Below are 25593 nucleotides of genomic sequence, written 5' to 3'. Positions count from 1 at the left end.
CCATGAAAGAATAAGCTTGAAAGGATGCAGACCCTGAATTCGGACACAAAGCTCTAGTGGTCTGGAACACTTATTTTTATACATTTTTTTGCATCTCTTTTGTTTGCCCCTTTTCTTTGTTTGCTGCGCGTTTGCACCTGTCAACCACCGTAGTATTTTAACAATTCTGTATTTTAGTTCTGCTGGGGTCCATATGGTTATATGTATTTGTTATAAGTTGCATGGTGATCACTGTTATATGTAGTGTGTTATGGGGTTCCCCTGTCTGACTCTGCTGACTTCCACTCACATGTGATGGACCTGTCATGTGGGCGAGGGATCAGAGGAGCAGGAGGACCTGGACCGATACTGATCTGACAGAACACCGGAAGAGCGGAGAGTTCAGTGTGTGATAGCAGTGAAGCTATTCAGTTGAGTGTAACGGTTTGTTAGAGGTGCAGCTGCAGCCTAAGGAATAGCAGCTCGCTCTTATTTCTAATAAACCCTGTTGGCGTCATTACAGTATTTACTTACGGTACACTACTTTAAAAGGCAATTACAGGATTGAAAGGTAAATGTCCAGTAAAATACTGGTATCAACAGATGGCAGCTTTTTTTTTTAACAGTTTTCCTGAAAGAACGGTAAAAAAATAAAACAACTGGTGTCTGTAGGTACCAGTATATTTTTAGCATTCTTTCAGAAAAATGGTAGATTACCGTAAACTACTGGCAGCTATAGACGCAGGTATTTTACCATTCTTTTAAAAAATGGTAAACTACTGGCAGCTACAGAAGCCAGTATTTTACCATTCTTTCGAAAATACGGTAAACTACTGGCAGCTATAGACGCAGGTATTTTACCGTTCTTTTAAAAAACAGTAAACTACTGGCAGCTATAGACGCCAGAAGTTTACCGTTCCTTCACAGTATCCATACCGTACTTGCATTTACGGTAATATGCTGTCGGGATTAATTACGATAAAGCTACTGTGCATTTACAGTAAACTTCTGGCGTTTATAACTGCCAGTAGGTTACTGTAAATTTACAGGATTATTTATTAGAGTGTAGAGTCTAGTTGGGTCACCCCTATGTCTTGAATTTGGGGGGGCGGGGTCATATTTTATTTATCACTACAGAAGGGTTCAGTGAATGTGCATATGAAACTGGTGGGTTCGGTACCTCAAAAAGAGTATAACATGAGACAGATAATATGTGAAAAAAATCAACCTCTTCTTGGTTCCTTGCAGTGCTCCTACTGCCATCTGCAGAATTACGCAGCTCCCAGGCAGGAACAACAAATCAGAGGCTGGAGGAATATGTGAATCGATATGCTGTATGTGTGCTGTTCACTCCCCAGTAATTGTTGTTTATTAGTCTTATGGTAGAAATAACATTTCCAACACCTTTTAAAATGTTCCACTATTATATTTCTGTCATTTTCCCAAAGGTTTTGGGCACCAAAACAGACGCTTTGTGTTTTCTGGTCAGTTGACATGGCCTGGAAGTTGTCCCAGGTATGATTTTGACTTTAACCAAGCCAGGAAAGGCCTGCAGTCATTTTGATTTTTTTCGGGGTTCTTCTCTGAGCTACTGAATTAATGATAAGTCTGCTCTGGTAATTATCTTTTACTAAATGATAAAGCTGAGGTGATGGTGTTTGGACCCAAGCCCAAAATGGTAGTTCAGTCCCTTTCTGTTCATGGCTTTAATCACACTCATGAAGCCAGATTGATTCTCTTCTTGGCTTTTCTAAACATTTTAAGAACATTAGTAAAACAGCATTTTTTTTAGGAATATTGCATAAATCAGCTAATTTATAGCTGATGTAGAAACTCTTATTCATGCCTTTGCCTCCTGTCATCTTGATCTTTGTAATTCTTTATTTTCTGGTCTACCCCAAAGTTCTTTCCATCATCTTCAACTAACAGAAAACACTGCAGCTGGAGTTCTCACAAGACCCATCAGCACATCACTCCTGTTCTGTCCTCATTGCATTGGCTCCCTGTGACTTTAAGAAATTACTTCAAAATAAATTTTTTTTAAATCTCTGAATAGTCTTATATCATCATATTTAACTGAGTTTCTTACCCCTTACATCCCTTCTGGTAAGCTGACATCCTTAAGTCAGCTAATACTTTCCACTCCCAGAGCTGGACTGGTGACAGAAGAAGGAAGGGCTTTCATGGTCAAAGCTCCTGATTAGTGCATTGATCTTCCTCTAAATATCAGACAGGCCTCTTCGTTGTCTTCTTTTAAATTATGGGTTAAAACTTACTTGGATAATAAGGCTTTTAATGTGTGAATTATTATTATTATTATTATTATTATTATTATTATTACTATTATATATATGATGTTTTTCTTGTCTGCTTTTCAACTTCTTGTGATTGGGGGATGATGTTTCTTTTTTATGGTTTTTTTATTGCCTACTTTATATTGTCAGAGAGGTTCCAGTCATTTATTCCACAGGTTTGATTGTAAACTGGCCTGTGTCAAGTGGCGGTGGTTTACGGTGAGTGAGAACGCAGGCAGGACCCAGGATGTAGCGAGAATAATAAGTGTTTAATGAAATGAACCAACAACAAGGAACAACGGGGAAACAGCACGAGGAAAACTGGCAGCACGGAGACTGGTGACATCAATAGACGAGGACCCGACGAAGAACACAGACAACAGGGGAGACTAAATACACACGGGGCAATCACGGGAACGAGACACACCTGGGAGACAATCAACGGGGAAAGACGCAGAGACAGGACTAACAGGGAACAGGATCACACAGAAACTCAAAAATAAACACATAGAAACACGGATCATGACAGTACCCCCTCCTCAAGGGGCGACTACCAGGCGCCCAACAAGAAAAGTCCAAAAAACAAAAAACAACCCAACAGGGTGGGCGGAGGGGCGATGGCAGGAGGGCCAGAGTCCAGAAAACAAAACCCAGATCCAAACAAAAAAACCCTTCCGGGGGCCGTCCACGGCACAGGAGGTAGACCTCTCGTGGGAGGTCCGGTGGGCGGCGACGCAGGAGGCGGAGCTTGAGCCGCGGTGGGCGGCGACGCAGGAGGCGGAGCTTGAGCCGCGGTGGGCGGCGACGCAGAAGGCGGAGCTTGAGCCGCGGTGGGCGGCGACGCAGGAGGCGGAGCTTGAGCCGCGGTGGGCGGCGACGCAGGAGGCGACGCAGGAGGCGACGCAGGAGGCGGAGCTTGAGCCGCGGCGGGCCGGTCGGAGCGCCGGCTGCTGCAGGTGCTGGAGACTGGGGCTCGGGTGGAGCAGAGGCCGGGGTACCGGCAGGACGGCCGGGCGGAGTCTCGGGCGGAGCGCCGGCTGCTGCGGGAGCTGGGAGCTCTGGAGGGACACTAGGGGACTCTAGAGGGACACTAGGGGACTCTGGAGGGACACTAGGGGACTCTGGAGGGACACTAGGGGACTCTGGAGGGACACTAGGGGACTCTGGAGGGACACTAGGGGACTCTGGAGGGACACTAGGGGACTCTGGAGGGACACTAGGGGACTCGGGCGGCTGCACGCCGGCAGCGGGCGCGGGAAACACCGGAGGCTGCACGCCGGCAGCGGGCGCGGGAAACTCCGGAGGCTGCACGCCGGCAGCGGGCGCGGGAAACTCCGGAGGCTGCACGCCGGCAGCGGGCGCGGGAAACACCGGAGGCTGCACGCCGGCAGCGGGCGCGGGAAACTCCGGAGGCTGCACGCCGGCAGCGGGCGCGGGAAACTCCGGAGGCTGCACGCCGGCAGCGGGCGCGGGAAACTCCGGAGGCTGCACGCCGGCAGCGGGCGCGGGAAACTCCGGAGGCTGCACGCCGGCAGCGGGCGCGGGAAACACCGGAGGCTGCACGCCGGCAGCGGGCGCGGGAAACACCGGAGGCTGCACGCCGGCAGCGGGCGCGGGAAACACCGGAGGCTGCACGCCGGCAGCGGGCGCGGGAAACACCGGAGGCTGCACGCCGGCAGCGGGCGCGGGAAACACCGGAGGCTGCACGCCGGCAGCGGGCGCGGGAAACACCGGAGGCTGCACGCCGGCAGCGGGCGCGGGAAACACCGGAGGCTGCACGCCTTCAGCGGGCGCGGGAAACACCGGAGGCTGCACGCCGGCAGCGGGCGCGGGAAACACCGGAGGCTGCACGCCGGCAGCGGGCGCGGGAAACACCGGAGACTGCACGCCGGCAGCGGGCGCGGGAAACACCGGAGGCTGCACGCCGGCAGCGGGCGCGGGAAACACCGGAGGCTGCACGCCGGCAGCGGGCGCGGGAAACTCCGGAGGCCAGGCTGCGGCGGCTGGAGACGGGCAGGCTGTGGCAGTTGCAGGAGCTGGGTGGGCTGGCTTAGATCTTGCAGCCAGCACCGCCTTTACTGTCTGCAGTTCCACTTCTACCTGCTTGAAGAACTCCACCAAGCCCAGCTGAGGGAGAAATGGGACCCACCGGTCCAACTGGATCGCCATGCGAGTGGCGGCATTTAGCCGGCTGAAAGGCGCATAGGGCTTGTCCATTTCATCGCCGTATCTCCTGATCTCCCTCATCAGGTAACGACGGTCCGCTGGGTCCATGGTGAAGGTGGCGTTCCTCACCGTTTAGTGGTCGGGTCCTTCTGTCATGTGGCGGTGGTTTACGGTGAGTGAGAACGCAGGCAGGACCCAGGATGTAGCGAGAATAATAAGTGTTTAATGAAATGAACCAACAACAAGGAACAACGGGGAAACAGCACGAGGAAAACTGGCAGCACGGAGACTGGTGACATCAATAGACGAGGACCCGACGAAGAACACAGACAACAGGGGAGACTAAATACACACGGGGCAATCACGGGAACGAGACACACCTGGGAGACAATCAACGGGGAAAGACGCAGAGACAGGACTAACAGGGAACAGGATCACACAGAAACTCAAAAATAAACACATAGAAACACGGATCATGACAGTCTGGATGTGACTTGTGAATTTAAACCAGGACAAGTTGTTATTTAACAATGAAATCATGACTTAAATAGGTGAGCAGTTATATTTTCACATAATGTTAGGATAATATGGGTAGCTTTTCCCCTTAATAAGTGCAATCATTATTTGAAAACCCTGCATGCATTTTGTATTAACTCAGGTTATCTATGTGTGGTATTTAAATGTACTGATGATCTGAAACATTTAAGTTTCTGCTCTGTACAAATGAAACAAATGAATGAATGAATGAATGAATGAATGAATGAATGAATGAATGAATGAATGAATGAATGCACTTGTTTAATCCCAGAGAAATTCACAAATTTCAGAACAACATGCAAACTTCAGACACACACACACACACACATATATATATATATATATATATATATATATATATATATATATATATATATATATATATATATAGTTGACTTTATTTTAATGTACTATGTGCTACGACTGATTGGTGTCAGGATAACAACATTCCCACAAATTGTTTGTTTTCTTTCTTACTGGATTTAAACCAGATCAAGATTACAGTGTTTGTTTGGCGTGGGTACACCTTAGGATATATCCTCGGAGGATGCCGTTAAGCTCGGATTCTGGAGGAGGCTGCCACTGGACCATAATCGACTGGTTTGTGCGACCGCTGGCTACAATGTTATTAGGGGGAGCACTCGGCGCCTCTTCTCGAAGCATCATCCTAGGACAAACACAGAAACAAAGGAAGGAATAAAAAATGAGAAACAAACATATTTGATCAAACATATAATGAGTTTCTTTGGGATGTTACAGATAAAGTCCAACTGTGGAATCACACAGCGACAGTCTATTCAGTAACAGGCTAAACAGTGTCTTCATCTTTTTTCCTCTTGCACAGACTGTTTACTGATATAAATCAGCAATAGATCACTAATAGGCAGAATTAAAAGCATTTATCAAGCTTAACAGTTTGAATACGTCAATCATGCAAAACATTATGAACATTGGCTTCTTGCAGTAAACTAATGGTAACTAATGCTTTTTGTCTTCTCATTATGGCAGCAGTTAGCAAGAGGAACACTTACAACTGTGTTTAAATTCTGACCTTGATACAGGAATAAAGAGGGTAACCATAAGGTCTCAGGGTATGATGGGGGCCAAAACATGATGTGTGAATCATCTTCAGATCAGCTACTGTTGTAGAGTACTTCTGGTCTGTAAGGGTCAGTATTTATTAAAGGAGTATTTTATATTTTCCAGGCATATAGTGTCATTTTATAGCACAATCAAGTAACTATGTTACCTTCAGTTATTGTAAAAATACTGTATACATTAAGCATAAATTCAAAGAAATTTGAATTTGCAACTTGACACTTAAACTGGGCTTTTCTTTCTTCAGGAAGCTCCTATTCGTTGTACCACTCTGCTTTCAGCAAGTCATTGCAACAATGCGTCCATTATGCCATTTATGAAAAAACATCAGACTTGCATAGTGATTTTCAACCATCAAAGTGTTCTCAAAGATGCTTTATGAGCACTGGAATGAGGAGTAGTTTCTATGATTAGCTTAGAAGACGCACAGTTCCACCAGGTGTTTGCTAATTTCTGCCACTAGGCACAGGGAGGAGTGCTTTGTGAGGCGGACGTTTGGCCAGAAACTGCAGCTCCAAGGAGGAGCTTTGTGAGAGCAAGCATTTAGACAGTCCTGAAAGATTGTCACATGAGATCCAAAGATTCTTCAAATAAAAACAACATTCCAGCTATGATTTTCATGAGGAAATAACATTGTGACATGATATAAAAAAAGTCATTTTTTCATAATACTCGCCCTTAAAAGCAGTCCAAGAAAGAAACAGTGGAGAATTGGATACAGGCTAATGGGTGGCCAAGGTTCACTGACACATGTGAGGAGGGAAGGCTTGGCTGTGTGGTTTGATATTATGTATATTCATATCAATAGGTGCTGAGCACTGTCCACCATGGAAAGCACCAACAATGGGTGCATCAGCATCAGACCAGAACTACAGAGCACTAAAAGAAGTTAGCCTGGTTTGATGAATAACATTTTGTCTTACTTCACTTCGATGACAGGTGTGTGTGTGTGCATCGTTTACTGGAACAAAGTTGCACTGCTGGCAAAACCCAAGACAGAAGAGAAGTGATATGTTTTGCAATGTTCTGCTGGAAAACTTTGAGAGGTTACATCGTCTATAACAGCCTAGCTAAATATTTCTGCACATTAAATATTCCCCTCTTTCCTTGGAACTGCATCCTCTGATATCTGTGGGATTTGTTTTAGGATAGTTTGAGGGGTTGACTTGGTAAATCTAAATCCATTTGACTATCTGTGGGGATGTACTGATCAAACAAGTCAGATCCATGAAGTCCCCCCTTCACAGCTTACTGGACTTAAAGGATCTGCTGCTAACATCTCAGTGCCAGATACAACAGAACATCTTCTGGGTGTTTGCTAAGTATGAAATGGTAGAACAAATTGTTCCAGATCTTTTGGTATTACTTAATAAGTGTGACGTAATGCTGTGCAACATAACTGTAATTGAATTGTAACGTTTCAGTATTCTCAAGTCTATGTTTAAAAACAAGAAAACTTTGGAGCTCAAGGGAGGTGGATTTTATATTTTGGAAAATTTGACCTTATTCAACCTCAGCCCATAAGCTCAGTTACAGTAGATGAGCAACACAATGTGACCGCATAAGATGGTTAAATCAACTCTAGTATAAAACGAGCAAAGACCTTGGCGTTTTGAGAAAGGCAGTATGATTCCTCAGTGCTTTTGCTTGGCTTCAATCTCTCCAAACTCTCTCATTTTTTACATTGACATTTTGAACCACTTCTCAAATTTTTTTCCATCCAATCTTCAAACTTCTACCTTTTATACAACATGTCCTTTGGCCTCAATTATTTCATGCTTCTATCTTTTACTCATCTCCTTTCCCCTTCTCTGCCCTCAAACTTCACCCGTGATTAAAGCCCTGCAGCCTTCACATGACCAGTTAAGCGCACAGGCTGTGCTGGTCAGCCTCTGGCTTTGCTGTAAGCAGTTCAGCAAACATAATCAGAGCCATATGTGCAAACACACACACATACACGCGCTCACACACATAAACATCATACAGACACACATTTCTCCCCGGCTTAAGATAGGCTGTTACATCTGATGGCTGTTTCCCTTCCTTGGATTACGACTTGCGGTTTGTCCCTGAAACCCCACTTGCTTCCCCTATGTGCTCCAATTCCCCCCCGAATCATTCTCGTTAAGTTATCGAACCATTAGCTGTGATATGACTACCTGTTTTTGTGTGCCTAATTCTGTATGAGTCTATAAATAAGTATGTTGATCTATATGTGTGCGTGAAAGCAGGGATGTGAAAGCTGTTAGCAAGAGACTTGTACAGGCGGATATATAGCACAGGCCAGTGGTTTTACAGCTGTGCTTTACTTCCATTAGGTTAGGCACCGTCAGACACCAGGTGCTTCAGGCATACAAGCACACATAGAAACACACACTGGCTAATGGGCCATGTGTGAACGAAATGGGAATAAAGATAGCGCTGTACAAATTGGGCATATATAATCCTCAATTGTACAGCTGCTTTTGACTGCAATTGATGATGCAGGTCAAACATATACACAGACTTATGCCACACAAACATATGAATGGCTTTACACTAGAAGCAGAAACACAAATTCCTTTTTCTATTGGGGAATACGAACCACAAAATGGCACATTCACACTGACCGGCATAAATATCCACAAAAAACTTTAATTTGAGAATGACGTCTTGCAACGTTATTCCCATGCATTGAACTTTTCCACCTGAATTTACAATTTGCAGAACCACTTTTTCAGAGAAACTAAATAACCAACCGTTTTTGCAGATATAGGTTGCTCCCAAACTTATATCTGCAAAAATGGCCGAATTTGTTTCTGTGCAAATTGTAAAAATTTTTGAATGTCAGTTTAATTCTACATTTGGCTGAAAACCTTCCTTGGGTTGAATGGTGCCTCCTGCAGTTGCATTTTTCTGGTCACAGTGGGGCAGTTTGGTTGAGGCCTACGTCACAGGCCCGCGTTGGCATATTTTCCCTTCTATAATGGCCAGGGGCCTCATGCAAAAAAGAGTGTGCAGTTTTCACACTAAAACTTGGCATACAGAAAAATTTAGAAAAGTGCGGCGCACAAAAAAATTCGGATGTATAAAGCTGTGCGCACGCACGTGGCCGCGCACCTTTTCGTTGCACATCTCAATTTGCGGTAAATTGAGCACAGCTGCTGGTCCACCTGTCGCCACCCATAAATATATAGGCTATGTAAATTAGTATAAATACCCACAAGTCTACCACCACGTGGGGCAATAACCATGGCAACGTGCTTGTTTGTGGCAATATAATTATATATTTTATTTAAAAGGTGCTTTCAGGGAACATAAGGTAACCTCACAAAAATAAAAAAATAATACATTTTAAAGAGAAAAAAATTTAAATACTAAAAATAAAGAGATCATGCAAATGCCTATTAGAACAGTAGCGCATTCAGCCAGGATTTAAAGACAGAGAGTCAGAGAGTCATTTGAGTGGGTAAATTGGACGCTTATTCTAAATGGTGGAATCATGTGCATATTGTACAATTACAGAATAGAGATGCTTTATGTCCATAAAGGTGCATTCACAAAGCGGGCGGCTCCACTGAAGGTTGACTGCAGCTGGACCGGTACCGGTACCACACAGCTCCTTCTTTAAGTTTTGCTCAGAGCTCCGGGATGATCAGTCTGAGTAATCTCAACACTCACAAACCATCATCAACATTTCCCAGCAGATCAATATGATCAATGGCTCCCTCTGAATCCTTCCATTATCGATGTTCTCCATCAGAACCAAAGCACCCCACAATTACGCGGCTCACCTTTGTGCAGCTACATACATATGGGATTGTCTACAGACCTTGATCACCTCAAAAATAATCAAACCTGTTTGGAGTTCTGCTGATCCAACCCTGTTCTCTTTTTTCAGTGAGAATTAAATTACCCCACAGATACATTTCATGCGCTTCGCCACAGAGTCCAATCTTTATCAGACAAAAACTGAGGAAATGCATTGGGGAGCGACTCAGAGTAGAGCCACTGCTCCTCCACGTCGAGAGGAGCCATTTGAGGTGGCTCGGGCATCTGGTCAGGATGCCTCCTGGACGCCTCCCTGGTGAGGTGTTCCAGGCACGTCCCCCCGGGAGGAGGCCTCGGGAAGACCCAGGACACGTTGGAGCGATTATGTCTCTCGGCTGGCCTGGGAAAGCTTTTGGATTCCACCGGAGGAGCTGGAAGAAGTGGCTGGGGAGAGGGAAGTCTGGGCCTCCATTCTGAAGCTGCTGCCCCCGCGACCCGACCCCGGATAAGCGGAAGAAAATGGATGGATGGATGAGGTTTTCACATCCTTTTATTTTTGTTTTCTTTATTTTGTGTGTGTGTTAGGTTATTGTATGAAAATAAATGCGGTTCAGTTTCATTATTTACATTTAAACAATAAAATATTAAAATATAAAAAACAAAAAAACATCGGGTTCGATGCTTCTTGGTCTAAATAACTGAATGTAGTCAGATGTCAGTGTATTTATGTGAGTTTTGATGCTTTGTAGTTTGATATTGTCCACAGAAAAAAATTGCGTGGCTGCTGCACATTTTCACGCCAGGGAAAAAGTGTGCGTATATTTACTTTGACACAAAGTAAATGTTATACATGCCAACTTGTGCGTAAAATATGGCGCCGTACATTTTTTGTGCGCACCCACGATTTATGCATGAGGCCCCAGATATGACTGGGAGTTTTTTGCAGCCCCTACAGAGTTACTATGAGCCTCTTGGTTGCCATTCATAATAATGATCCATCTCCTTGTTCAGTATGTAGGTTTAAGTCCACTAAAGTCTTGGTATGTTTGGAGTAGTGCCACTATCTTTGCATCTTCAGAGCATGGACTGAACAGAGTTGAGATGTTCAAGGCTTGGGATATTGTTTTATAATCTAATTCTACTTTAAGCTTCTCCATGTTTGCTTTTACCCTACTTGTGTATTATTGGGCTCAATGAGGTTGTTTACAGAAACTTACTACATTTTATTTTGTAAAAAGAATTTGCAAATTACTATTAATATTACTAAAACTCAAAAAGTGCATTGAATTACCATTGTGATGTGATGAAATCTGAAAATTTCAAAAGAAACAGATTTGAAAAGCAGAGAACTGGTAAATAGTTCAGTGTGTTCACAAAGATGATTCATTGGAAAATGAACATAATTAATCTGTTATTTCAAAAGTCGATGCTCCGTAACTTAAAGTTGTGTGACACACTTTCTATGTCCCTTGTTAAAAGGGAAAAGAGGACATTTCCTGCAGGAAGTGCTCATGTTCTCTGGTCTGTGAGGGGAAAAATGTGTTAGAGTGAGTGTGCATGTGTCTCATTTCCTGTGCATAGGGATTTAAGAAAAGTTTCTATTTGTGTCATTCTCAATAGTTTGATGCCTGCTGGGTTATTTGCTGAATCCAAATATACTATGGTTTTTAAAGTTAATGGTGTTACTGGGATGTGGCATCTCCTAGGATTCCTGCAAATTATCCATGTCAAAATGTCACATTTCCTAACTATTTTTTACAGTATATTTAAGAATAACACATTTACCTAAAATTTCACAAATTATGAAAACGTCACAATCCTGCAGCGGCCTTTTGATTCAGCTGTGAGGAAATGGATGATTCACTACATCTGGTCCAACTTACATTTGCTTTATTTTAGAATCAATAACACTTAGTCTTATCAGATCTGGAAATTACAGATTACAGATACATACAAATACAGATTCTTTGTAGTGCAGCTTGTGATCTGTAACAAATCTTTAATTTGTAAAAATTAATCTAGATCAGTGATTCTCAACCTTTTTTGGCCCAGCGCCCCCCTAACCCTTATCCAGGTCCCTCACCGCCCCCCACCAAAGAGTTTGCAGGCTACTTTGCACTGACCATTATTTTATCATTAATATTACTATCGCTATTGTAGATGTTTTGATTTTTATGCTTGTTTCTGTATTTATCATCAAAAATAATTTCCCAGAGAACAAAAAACCCATGTGAATAGAAATTATTTCCACAGGTGTCTACAAAAATGCAATGAACATTCAAGTTAAAATTTGTAGGTCTAACAGCAGCCAGTCAGAGTGGAAAATTATTCTTATTTTTCTAGTTGTTAAATATTCCACAAAATGACCAAATAAAAAATATACAACATGCCAGTTTAAACTTTGAACTATTTGCAAACTACTGAGCTCTGCAACATTAAAACATGGATAGAACTGTAACTACATTAATCATAGCTCTTCTTCTCTTCAGTGTTTGTCAGTTTCTGGTGGTGCAGCTCTGTGCTGCCTTCAGGAGAATGGGACATCAGAGTATCATCCATAAAACTTCACCCACATGGCATTTATTGTGCAAACCAGAGCTTTAAGTGGAAAAACAAAAGTTGCAGGACCTTTTAATGCCATATAAATATGAGACAGAAACATGGATTATATATTTATATAGACCTGTCTATTGATTTATAGATTAATAGTTTTACTGGACAGAAATTACAAAGAACAAATCTGGTTCTTAATCAAATCCTATATTGAAGAAATAAATATCCATCCATCCATTTTCTTGCACCCTTTTTCCCTCAGTGGGGTCAGGAGGGGTGCTGGTGCCCATCTCCAGCCAACGTTTCGGGCGAGAGGCGGGGTACACCCTGGACAGGTCGCCAGTCTGTCGCAGGGCAACACAGAGACACACAGGACACACAACCACTCACACCTAGGGGCAATTTGGAGAGGCCAATTAACCTGACAGTCATGTTTTTGCATGCACACACAGGGAGAACATGCAAACTCCATGCAGAAAGACCCCAGGCTGGGAATCGAACCCAGAACCTTCTTGTTGCAAGGCAACAGCTCTACCAACTGCGCCACTGTGCAGCCCAAGAAATAAATATATCAAATCTAATTAAAAACATAAAAGTGATCAGTTCTTTACTGTTATGGTATGTAAGATATATTTATTCTCAGTACTAGATATGGTCTCAACAAACCCATGACATTTGAACAATATTATTTTACCTTTTATGTGGAAATAGTTTCTGTTTATTCTTGCCATACAGTCCTCTGTATTAATTATTGCTTGAAAGGTCTTGCCATACCAGTTTATTCCTCTGTATTTACTTTAGTTTCTTAGTTTATTCTTTCATTTTGTTCTTCATTCATTTCCATTTAGTTTCATTTGATTTGTATTATCCTCTCTTGGTTTATTGGTATGTCCACTTTAGTTTCTTTCCTGTTGCTAGATTTATTTTATAGTTTATTTACGCTCACCATCAGCAATCTCATCGCCTGCTGCGCCGTCTAATCGTCGTGTTTCACATCATGTGTTGATTTTTCACTGTTCAGCGTCGGATTCTCTGTTTTTATGCCATAATTCACATCTAGTTCGTCGCTCCGTTTTATGTCCCGCTTCTCCTGTTTCAGAGTTTTGCGCAATGTGCGCCTCGTTTTTTTGTTTTTTTTTGTTTAAGCCCCTAAGGTGCAGGGCGGTCGGGAAGCATATCGATGGGGAAAAGGCAGACTGACATAAACCTTTTAAAACAACAGAAACAATTTCTGCATTCTGATTATTGACATTTAAAAGTGCTGTGGTACCGTTGTTCTATCACCCCCATTTCATACCGGACCACTTACAGCACCGGTGTTAACGCTAAAGAACGTTCTCTATCGTGGTATCACTCATGGAGGGATTTCTTTATTTAAATTGGTTCATTTTTTCAGAGGGATACACAGTGAGGGTATTGTGATTTTAGCTACCAGTAGCAGGAGAACGGAGCTGCGCCAAGAAGCTAACAGAAGCTACAAACACTGAATAGAAGAAGAGCTGCCATCGATACCGTTGCAGCCAAGCATGATTTAATGTTACACAATACAGTTTTACCAGGTTGCTCAAAGTCTAAACTGGCATTGTTGTGCATTTAAGGTGTAAAGTTTACCTTCGACCAAACGCCCCCCAAAAGAATCCCTTTTGTAAAAATGTCCGCCAGCGCCCCCTGCCGTCCTCTGAACGCCCCCTGGGGGGCGGTACCGCCCACGTTGAGAACTCCTAATCTAGATCTTTTTATCATTTCCTGCGGTGTAACACTTTGTTTGGTATCTAAACCAAACCTGGTTTGAAGCCCCAATTCCAATGGAAGGCATTAAGCTAATGCAACAGGACACAAAGGGACATAAAAAAATGTGTTTAATTTGACTAACAGTTCTTGTTTTGAACATTTTTTAAATCAATGTTTGCATTTTAGATGTTCTGGTCAAGAATGTGTCCATTTTGAAGGGTGTTTAGGTGGGTAAAACACACACTTATTAGCAAGGGGTGGGAGAAAGGGGAACCCGCTAAACACAGGTTTATCTTCAAAAAAACCCAGATTCCCCCCACCTTTCTTGTGATCAATCATTGTAATTTTTTTTCATATCATTCATTGTATAAAACACGTATGTTCTGAGTAATTGTCACTTTTTCTTTGGGACAGTGTCAAACAGAGAAATTGTCAGATTGTGCAAATCTGAGTTTTCAATAATTTCTCAAAAGAGATCATTTTATGATGTGTTCTTATACAAAAGAACATGCAGAGATTTTTCAACTCAACATAGATAGTATAAGATGAAATTATGCCCTGAAAAATAAATTTTTCCACACAGTATTTTCTTTATTCCAGACATTTCTAGATAGGATAGTAACCATGGCATCCTCATGTTCAAACACAACAGAACAGTTCGGTTCACATCCTGCATGAGGAAAAGGAGTGGATATAAATTGAGGGCAATGCAAACAACGTAAAACAGAGAGCGAACGCAGACACAGGTGAGATGTGACTTGATACCACCAGCTTAAATAGATGAGCTTATTTTTGCCTCGTTTGACACAGAAACTCTTGTCTCCTTTAAATGTTGAGTAGATCCGCCTGGGGCTTAAAACATGCACAAATGGAGAGGGATGACACAGTGAAGAGATTCCGTCAGGCAAAAATAGAGACGCTTTCAGCATATTCTCTCTATAAATCAAAGCCAGCTGCTGAGAACATTTGCTGTTGCTTATGTGCTTTACGAATGTCTTTTCAGTAAAAGCACATCTGTGATCAATGACACATTTTGCTGCAAAACATGAATAATTTGTGAAGATCATAAATGGATACAATTTTGAAAGGCAAATACATTTATGAATAAACATGACTGTGACTGTTACTGATGGCCGAACAAACCACTGGTTGTATATATATTTGATAATAAAACATCTATAATGTGTAACTTTTTCCAGCAGCAGTGTAAAATATAAGCATATAAGTTTATTTTTTGCAAAAATCTTTACAAATTTTCAAGGTCTTGTAATTCTCTCTGTTTATTCTGATAATCTAAAGTTAAGATTGCAGAGAAAAACTTAAGAGTGTTTAAAACAAACTGAGCACACCACCACAGCTTTAACTTCTGTAAATAAACACTCAAAGTGGTCCTCAGGTTTACACAGACCTGTCAAAAAACAGTTTTTTATGAATGTTAGTGTGCACAGCCTTAAACTAATTCTTTTTTGTAACTACTTTTGGTCTAACTCCAGCATTCTGCAACAATTTCTACATTTTCAGCTTCACTATCTGGACACTGTGTTAAATGAACCAAATCCTTTGAAAAACCTATTGACCTCCTCACCTGTGGTAGTGCTGCTCCAAAAAGCACTGGTGGAAACAAAACAAAAACCTCTGAAGAAGGCACTGAGCGTAACTTCCTTCTTCATGAAATGTACCCAAAAATAGAATGGTATCAAGATGCGTGTAGTGTTGTATTTACCCAGAATGCCCAGCACTATAGTCCACTTCCTGTTTTCCGAGCGGTCTCCGGTCTGCTTGACAACTGAACCTAGACCTTGGTTTTTAGGCAGAGAAGAGTAAGGTTTTTTGTTCTCGTCAGAGGTTAAAAACGAACAAGACTTTCCTGGTAAATGAACTAGAGTTTGATTAAAGTGGACTGAACTGGGCTGGTGAGAATGCACCTCAAGATGCATTCTGAAATAAACCAGACAGTTATCATGTTGCATTATTCAGCTAAATGTCCATATCATGCCACCAAATCTGTGGAGTCTGTAAAAAAAATAATCCAATACAGTCGCAGAACGGAAGACCTGCAGCCATTGTTTTCATGTTGTTCAATGGACATTATGTTCAATTTTTTCCACAAAAAACAAAGGCAGTTCTGAAGGTAAAACCTAGTACTGTCAAAGTATACCTAGTACATTTTCTGGTGAGTGTATATTCCCAGTTTTAGAGCCTAACATGTATTTACCATGTTAGAATATCAATATTAGGAGTAGATTAGATGGCACAACAATGGGAATATGTGCTTTTAGGTGTTACAAATCCTAAAGATCAAGAATCCTTCAGAAGCTTATGCTTCATTTCTGCCATGGATTTGTGCAGACAAAACTGTGAAGACTTTGAAAGAGCATTTTCTCATAGTTCTTATTGCTACAGTATCCATGGGAACTCCATTCAGTAAAATGTAGTTTGGGAACAAAGCCAATGTTGTGATTGGGAAAAAAAAAGAGATTTTTATGATAAAGATCTACATTCTGATGAGAACAAATTGGAAAAGTGTTGAAGCAGCTGGAAGCTCAAACTTTAATAAGGGTTTTCTGTTCTTAATATTCCAAGCTTCTGCTTCGTTTCACGCCGTTCCCTCACTCTGTCCGTATTAATGCATTCTGTCATCCTTCTCATGGGGCAGCCAGAGCTTCTGCAGGACATTTTGCTTCGCTTCCCTCTTCCTGAGTGCCTTGGCATCAGTGGCAGCTTGTGTGTGCGTCTTATCCAGCAAAACATCCAGCAGATAAAAAGGAGGTAGCGCCTGTTTACGTATTAGATGAATGCTGAAGAAAAGACGCGTCCATCTGCTCTGATGCACTGACCAGTGATGACTTGTCTGCCTGCCAGTCTTTCATTTACAGAGGATCAATCCAATCTGTTCTCTAGGGCCTACTACAACAAATACTGGACTGAGGACTAGGCAGCACAGCAGCTGTTGAACACAAGCAGCAGTCCAGAGAAGAGGAAGGATGGAAGTAATATTAATAAACACTCCTCCTCCTGCCACAGGAGTAGGAACATGATTAGGGAGAAAGATTCAGAATATTTAGAGGATGAACAGCAGAACACACAAAGAAGAGAAACCAGAAGCAGATTGCAATCTGAGGTGTGTGAATGCTAACAGCTACTGTTGCTGCTGAGTGTATTTGGCAGAACAACAACTGGCATCTGTCTGTCTCTTCCGTAGGACAAAATCCTGCTTGATAGTGTCTGTGTGTGCCTGTTTCATAATGAACCATCACATCTGCTGTATGGTAACAGACTACCAGGGATCTGGTCCACGCTCACACTTTAGACAACGCCTCCCTCTAAACCTGGTCCGTTTTAAGCCTTTCCATCAGTGCCTTGGCATTATAATTACCCTCATCTGTGCTTCTCTACTGGGACACGCAGACATATACACACTATAAATGCAGGTACAGTATACACACATGCATAAAACATCTGCAGAGTAATCCGTTTGTATACTAGGTGAAATTACACTGTCCCCTTTGTATGCATTCTCACACACACAAACAAGTAGAGCAGTTGATATAATTACTCCTGACTCCAACTGAAAGAGAGTGGCAGGGAAAGACAGAGAAGCATAGATACACTGGGTATGGATATTTAAAGATTGTAATGAGAAAGATTGAATCCAATAGATCAATCTGTGTAATATCAGAAAAGGAAAACTGCTCGGAGGTTTAAATGACTTTCTATTGAACTATTGGAATGCCCTGTCAACAATTCCCAAACAGAAGAAAATAAAGTAGCCATTAAATAAGAAATTCAAATTTTGCACTTTGAGGAAAAAGAACACCACTTTTCTTACACAACTGATACTAAGTGAGTATCTCCTTAACATGTTTACCCTTACCTCTGTGTTTCAGCACTGTATTGACCCCTGCCCACTTGATTGACAGCACAGAGTCTGAACTGGTAGGTTCTTGCAGGTGTGAGTCCGCCCACTGATACCTCGCTCACTGCAGGATCCACCTCAGATAGGTAGACTCTCCATGGGGAATCTAGACAACAACACACTGAGATTAGAGACTGATGGCATCTGGCTGATGAAGGACAAACAGGGACATGGAACAAGACCAGGTGTAGAGGAGAATGTAACAAGAAAGAAACTTTAAAGGGACTATGGGAATAAGTTAAGAAACATGGATGCTGCTGTATGTTGTTGCCAGCTAATTGTTTGCTGAATAAACCACAGACAGATCCACTATTATCCCTATTATTGCATCAGCCTCATGGGAATCAGTGTAAGTGAGAAGGATAGTGTACAAGCCCAGCATATTACAGTCATTGTCTGATATGAAAGTGCCTTGTATTTACACTGCTGTGGTTTCTCTGAAGTACAGTGAAAAAAAAATCTAATCAGTGTTCAAAAACTCCAATCCATTCCTCACTGTCTGGGTTTTTCCACAGAAATCGACCAGTCATTTAAACTCCCTTGTTTCCTCATTCTTTTCTTCATCTTCCCCAGATATTGCCACATTATTTCCCTGCTCTATTGTGATAACTTTGGTTCATTTCTGTAGTTTCAACATAACACTTGTTAAATGATACCAGCACAGGTGTATCTTTGAAAGTTTTCAAAACGTGGATTTCCAACTGATATCTGTCCATAAGTGCCAATTCTATAGTTTTGTGCATAATGTCTGGCTGAGCATGTAAAGGCTCGATAGCAGATCCCTTTAGCTTGCAGTCATCTCTCTCCCATCTGTTTCACCTGTCATCCTACTCCTCTGTTCTCCCTTTCTTCTCCCTGACTCCCTCCCTCTCTTCCTTATTTGAAAGAGAGCCAACATACTGTTAAAACATCTGTGGTTTAGAGAGACCGGGACACAGAAAAGAAAGAGAGTAAGAGGGATAAGGAGAGGCTGGAAAACAGGAGCTCAGCAGCAACCTGTGCGTTTATGCTGGAACACTGTTCTCCATATGTATGTCTCTTGTAAATGAGCACATTTGAGTGCATGTCGCTTCCTGGCAGACAGCTAGCGAGCAGCTGTTTGTCTCTCAGGAACCATAAAAGATACCCAGGGACCGAGACATTCAAATACCCATACATACTATTCTCTGAGAGCTCCAAGATGTAGTAGAGAAGAGGGGAGTTTCCATCAAAGGGCCGCAGCCAGGACAGGCGGACAGAGCGGGAGTCTGAGTCATTGAGACGAGCCGTTAGGGAGCGGGGGGAGTGTGGTAGCTCACTGAAAACACACAAGATCAGAAATAGGTTTAAGTTTTACGGTACACTTGTTTTTTTGTGTTTTAATCAATGACAGTTTGAATAATCTTCACCAAACACACAGATTCTCTCCACTGATAATGCTTCATTAACTTCCGGTATATTTTTGAGTGCATTTCATAATCCTAGTTTTGACTTGAGAGCTTTACATGATAAGTGCTTTGCATAAGTGAAAACTAAAGGAGAAAGAGCTTTCTCCTCTCTGGGACTGTCCTCTGTTGACACGGAGATCAGCTGAGTCGGAAGCTTCTTTAAAAGTTGGCAAAAACTTCTCTTTTTCAATCTGTCTGGGTTTTTTATTTTATTTGATATCTTTGTGTTTTTTATTCTTTCTTGAAGCACCTTGTGATTTGTTTTGAATTATAAATATAAATAAAGTTTTACTTTATTTAAATTTAAATCCAAGAATCTACAAAACCTTAAACATGTAGAAACCCAACTCCTTCTGCCATTTCACATGAAAATGTCACATTTCAATATACAAACTTTATTGCATTTTCTGTCATTTTATGTGATAGCAAAACACAAAGTAGTACATGATTGGATAGTTTTCAACATTTTTACAAATAAAAATGTATTGAATGTACTGAGGTGAGACATACCACAGCTGGTATTTTTTCTACCAGCTGTGCACATGCGACCAGGGAAACCTTTGTCCATTCATTTAAAAATAACTTTAGGACAGTCAAATTGGAGGTATAGTGTCTGTGAACCAGAGATTATTATTTGGATTTAGGTATGGACTTTGACTGAGCTATTCTAGCAAATGAATAGGCAATAGTCTAAATTTTCTTGGAGCTTTGACTGTATGTTTAGGGCCCGTCGCCCTGTTGAAGGGCCTCAACACCTCAACCAGTTAAATGAGACGATTTAACTCCTCTCATCTTCCCAGCATCTCAGCCCAGCATCCCAGTTCCTGGTGAAAATATGCATTCCTACAGCATGACTCTGCCTCCTCCATTTCACCATGTTAGACAGTATGTTCAAGGTAATGTGCAGTGCTAGTTTTCCAACCTGTAATGTTTGTCATTAAGCTTTTGTTTGTCAAAAAGCTTAATTTGTGTCCTTTCAAGATTTAAAGGTCTTAGTGTTTGAGTTTATCTACATGTCTGTTCTTAACAGATTTTGAATAGCAGATGGTCTCACATGCAGTGGCACGGTAAAGGGGTGAAAAGGAGTCCTTGACCAGCAGGGGGCCCTCCACAATTTAATTATTTATATTTTGTTCATAGACATAAAATAAAATAAAAAATCGGGGTCCTGTCAAATACAAAATTAATCATATTGTATTTTCAAAGATTGTTTTTAGCAATAAAAGTTTTATGTTACCCCTGCAAGACCAAAAAACACACATTTGTTATTTTTTTATCCGTTAAAATGTGAAGTTCAGGGACTTCAGGTGGCACCGTAAAATCCGAGCAATATCATGTCTTACGTGTTTGTTGTCACCCATCACCTCCCCCTTTACTCGCACACGGAGCTTCAGACATGCGAAGTGGTTTCCTCTGAGCGGGAGAAGATGTCTGTCTAATTGTCAGTAATATAATAGCACTGCATAAATGAACATGTAAATTCAGCAGCGCTTCGCTTTCACAGACGGTGGAGACTTCATCCAACATTTAGCGTCACTTGGAAGGAAAGCTTAAAGAAAGGTAAGTTCCGTGGACGTGATGTTAGTAAAGCTAGCTGTACAGAGAGACATATGTTGCATCTGCGATGAAAAAAAGTTGTCACTCATGCGCTGAATTGTGTGGAGGTGTTGACTGAGGTGTCGCATATATATGACAACGCTGAGACCAAAGTGCAATACAGTAATATGACATTCAGGAGCGATCCAATTCTTCTGGACGGATCTTTACTAAGGTTGATAGGATTGAAGCCTCACTTAGAGCCATTCTTTGTTCTTGTAATGCTCTGCGTACACTGCAGTAGCTATTATTTTATTTCATTTAAAAAAAAAAAAATATATATATATATATATATATATATATATATATATATATATATATCTAATTGGCGAATAAATAAGAAGAACGTAAGAACGCAGAGCATGCTCATTCATGGTGGCAGACGTTGCAGCAGGAGGGAGGATGAGAACAGTCACCTCCTTCTGCTTGGTTACTTCTTGCTTATTGCGCCTTTGACAGTGTTCATAGTTGAGCGTTGTTTACCGTTAATTACTATGTTTAATGGTGCAGACAGTTGTGGTTTCTGACTTTGGCAATAAGGGCAACCGCCCAGGGCGTTATTTTTTTTTAGGGATGCCAGGAGACCTCAGCGGATTGTAGCATAGAGATGAAAGCAAAGCAGAATGAAGAAGAGTTTGAATTGATACTGGTTAAATTTATTTCAGCTCTAAGTATTTAATATCTAAGTGTTTTTATGGGAATGTGGATCTTTCAGACCATTTTGAGAAGCAATTTTGATAGGTGCACTCAATTTTATTGTGCCATCTAGCACAGCGTGCTGGTCTTGGTCTTGTCTTGGTCTCGGGTTCAGTGGTCTTGACTACAACTCTGCTATGTGGCTCCTTGGTTCCATGTCCTCCCCTGCCAGTTGGATTTCTTTCAAAATAAATGCCACTAGTTGCAAAAATAAGTGAAGTTTATGCTATGTTAGGACAGAAGACAAGATGTTTCCATCCCTGAAATTATGATGCATAGAATAAAATATCTAAGTCTAAAATGCGTTACAGAGTAAACACAATAAAAACATGCTTTACCATTAAAATGGCACATTACTGATGTATTAAAATTAAATACGACCGGTACACCACTGCTCCTGACCCATCCTCTCCTGAGTGAAATTAAAGCTGCAGTCTTTAACTTTTATATAAATATTTTTTTTCACATATTTTTTAAAACTGTCATTATGTTGTGACAGTACGGTATGAGAGGTAATCTGTGAAAAATCTATTTCCTCTGCCTTCTCCTGGTGTTAGAAACAACCAGTCAGTGGCAGGAGAGTTTTATTGCTGTCAATCACAATCTCATGTGGTGCTGCTCATCCGTCCTCCCCCTCAATTTGTGCTGTGCTGCAGCTAGAATAGCACAGAGCTGTGAAGATTCAAATTGTGAATGCTCAGCTTAGTTAGCATAGCTACAAACGATGGCAGATAAACAGTTTCTTGTAATGATATGTTGTTTCTCTCCCATTAGCATAGCAGTGAGTGAATGAGGGTAACTGACAGTGCTAAGAGCGTCCTACTGGTTCTGATTGGTTGTTTTGGTCAGAACGGTGCATTACTTTAACGAGTAATAGTAATTTAGGACGGAGATGGAGGAGATTGATTGTTTTCACAGATTATCTGTCTCATAACAAACTGCTACGACATCGTGACAGCTTTAACAAATATGGAGAAAACATATTTTTTATTGAAGTTATGTACTGCAGCTTGAATAAAATGCAACTACATAGCATTTTTAGAAGTCTGGATTGCTTTATGTGTAGTTGCACTTTGCTTTTGATTGTTGCTCATGGGGAGAGACATTTCAGTAATCTAAAACTAACAAAAAAAATGTAAGCAACCTAGTTGTATACTGGATGTGGAATGTTAAATTCATGAGCAGTAAATATTGTGCTAGTATCAGTATTGAACCAAAGAAAGCAAGGCTGATGCAAGCCTCTAAAATTGTGACGCTTTTTATGGGTCAAATAGACTCAAAAAATTGTAACAGCAGCTGCGCGGGGGGGCCCAAATAAATTCTTTGTCAGGGGGCCCAAGATTTCTGGCAGCGCCCCTGCTCACATGCCTCTTTGGTTTTAGAACATTTTGTAACGTAAAATTTATAGAACTGTCAAGTGTCTTATAATTTCATGGCTTCCTACACTTGAAAAGGAGGACTTGGAGACTTCAGGAATTCACTCAATCTTTTTTATTTTCACCAATGAGTGAGAATCAATGAACAGGTGAAAAACCTACAACACACATACAAAATATTTTAACATACAATTTAGACATTTGGTTCAAAGTTAATAATTTATCTCAACTAATTCCATTTTTAACCTTGAACATGCATTTATTTTACAATTTTAACCATAAATTCAAGTATTAAATTATTAAATTCCATGCCTGGTTGAATTTGAATCAAACAAATCTAAACATTTTAGAATTACCTTTTTTTCTTTTTCTTAGGACATATGTTTTTTACATTAGATATCTTAACATACATTTAGTGGAACCAAACTGTAAAAGCTAGCAGTGCAAACTTTTACTTCAATAAATTATGCATTCCTTTTCTCAAATGTGAAACTACAGTCAAATTACATTCAATTGAGCCCAGTTAGTGGCTTACCGGTAGTCCTTATAAGTCCTTTCCCATGAAATGCTGCTTTGGAGGCTGTGTTTGCCTTCCTCAGCTCTGTTGCAAAACCAGTAAAGTGGTTTGTGAATTCCTTATATTACCTGAGTTGAGGGTGCTGCTGATTGGGTCAGATTTCTTTCACCTGCTGAGAAGTGCTGCAGAGTGGCACACTGATGTGTGTGTGTGTGTGTGTGCGTGCACACACAAATGTCTATTCATGCACCCACATCTGAACTAATGAGCAGATCTGCGCAACACCTCCCACTCGATCTTGCAAGGTTTTACCTGGGAAGATCGCATTTTTTAAGTGAGCTGGTTCCCTCTGCTTGGTCTTCTGCTGGGATGAGCACTACAAGGCGCCGGACATCCCGATGGAGTATGGTGCCCTGAACCTCCTTCACCAATCCAGAACATTTCACAGGAGGTTTGGGTGTATTTTCCCAACTATACCCACTTGTAGAAACTTTCACATAAACATCCCGGACTATGCCTTTGCAATCAGGATTCACAGCAACAACTCTACCCATCTTGAATTGCCCCCTTAGTGCGTTTTGGTCGCAGAGCCAAACCACATCGCCAATAGCAACATTTCTTTCAGCAGTATGCCACTTGCCACGGACAAACAAGTTGGGACCTGCAAGTTGACTCCAGGACCTCCAAAAGTAGTCAACTTGAGTTTGTATTTCTTGCAGCCTTTTAAAGGGATAAGTGGTATAGTCAAATGTCTTGAAATCTCCACTTTTTGTAGCTCGACCGAGCAACAGGGTGTTTGGAGTGATGTACTGGATTCGATCTTCATGGCTCTGTACTCTAGCATCAATAGGTCTTTCGTTGGCTAGATTGGCAGCTAGCTTAATCGTCGTAAGAAACTCACTGAAGGTAAGGCCTTCCACTCTGCCAAGACTTTGGAACGCTCTTTTAATGACCTTGACAGCAGCTTCAGCTGCGCCGTTGCGATGTGGTGAATCGGCTGGAAGAATTTTCCATGTCCAGTGAGTCCCATTTTTTGCAGCATACTCTTCAAGTGAGAATTTGTCTTGCTGTCTCAGGTAAGCATACATTTCTTGCAGAATGGGTTTTGCCCCAATAAAGTTCGTACCTGGGTCAGACCACACCTTCTGGGGATGACCTCTGATGGATGTAAACCTCTGGTAGGCAAGTATGAAGCTCTCTGTAGATAGTGTGTTTGCCAATTCAACATGAATGGCTCTACTTGACATACAGCAGAACAACACACCCCAAACCTTCATGCTCACTCTTTTCTTGACGTCATCTTTCACTTGGTAAGGGCCAAACAAATCAACAGATATGAACTGAAATGGTGCACTTGGACTAGACCTTTCTTCAGGCAGATCCCCCATTATTTGCTGACAGGTTTTTGCTCTCACCTTTTTGCACACTACACACTCATCAACAACTTTTCTGGCAATGACTCGTCCTCTGATGACCCATGCTTTCTTCCACATACGCAGCAAAGTTCCTGCCACTCCATCATGTCCTTCACTGTGTGCTGCTCGGGCTAGAAGGGTGGAGATCCAAGATTGGAAGGGCAACAGAGGAACGGCTCTGTGGTCCTCCTTAAAAGTCTGAACTCTGCCGCCACACATCAAGAGTCCACTTGTTCCATCTTTGTAGACAACCAGTCTATCAGTCGTTGTAGTTGGAAATTGTACACCTTCTTGTGCTGCCAGGCATAGGTCTCTGAACACATCTTCTCTTTCGCCAACTGTTATGACACCAGATGAAGGGACCACCTCCCACTTTTCTTTATCTGTGACCTTGACATGCAGGAACTTTTTTGCTGCTCTCCAAATCCATGCAACTACCCCTATCAGTTTTCTCAAACTGTTGAAGTGCCTCACGTCCACTAGTTGCTGGACTACTGCTGCTGTAGGCGGCCTCCTAGAGATGATCAGTTTATTCTGGACTC

General features: G+C 41.8%; 1 protein-coding gene across 2 annotated transcripts in view; it reads right to left on the bottom strand.

The window, feature by feature from the left end:
- LOC103462363 (protein sidekick-1) overlaps positions 1-25593 on the bottom strand; it is a 592150-nt gene that overhangs the window by 104304 nt on the left and 462253 nt on the right. For both annotated transcript variants that reach the window (XM_081607811.1, XM_017305213.2), the window contains 3 exons: positions 19185-19321; positions 17983-18130; positions 5503-5643 (listed from right to left, as the gene is read on the bottom strand). In XM_081607811.1, the coding sequence (XP_081463937.1) occupies positions 5503-5643; positions 17983-18130; positions 19185-19321 (426 nt within the window). The remainder of the gene's footprint in view (positions 1-5502; positions 5644-17982; positions 18131-19184; positions 19322-25593) is intronic.

This window comes from Poecilia reticulata, chromosome 1 (assembly GCF_904066995.2).
Source record: "Poecilia reticulata chromosome 1, P_reticulata-male-v2, whole genome shotgun sequence".
Classification (NCBI taxonomy): domain Eukaryota; kingdom Metazoa; phylum Chordata; class Actinopteri; order Cyprinodontiformes; family Poeciliidae; genus Poecilia; species Poecilia reticulata.
Note: the sequence above shows the minus strand (reverse complement) of the source record. Positions and strands in the feature narration are given on the sequence as shown.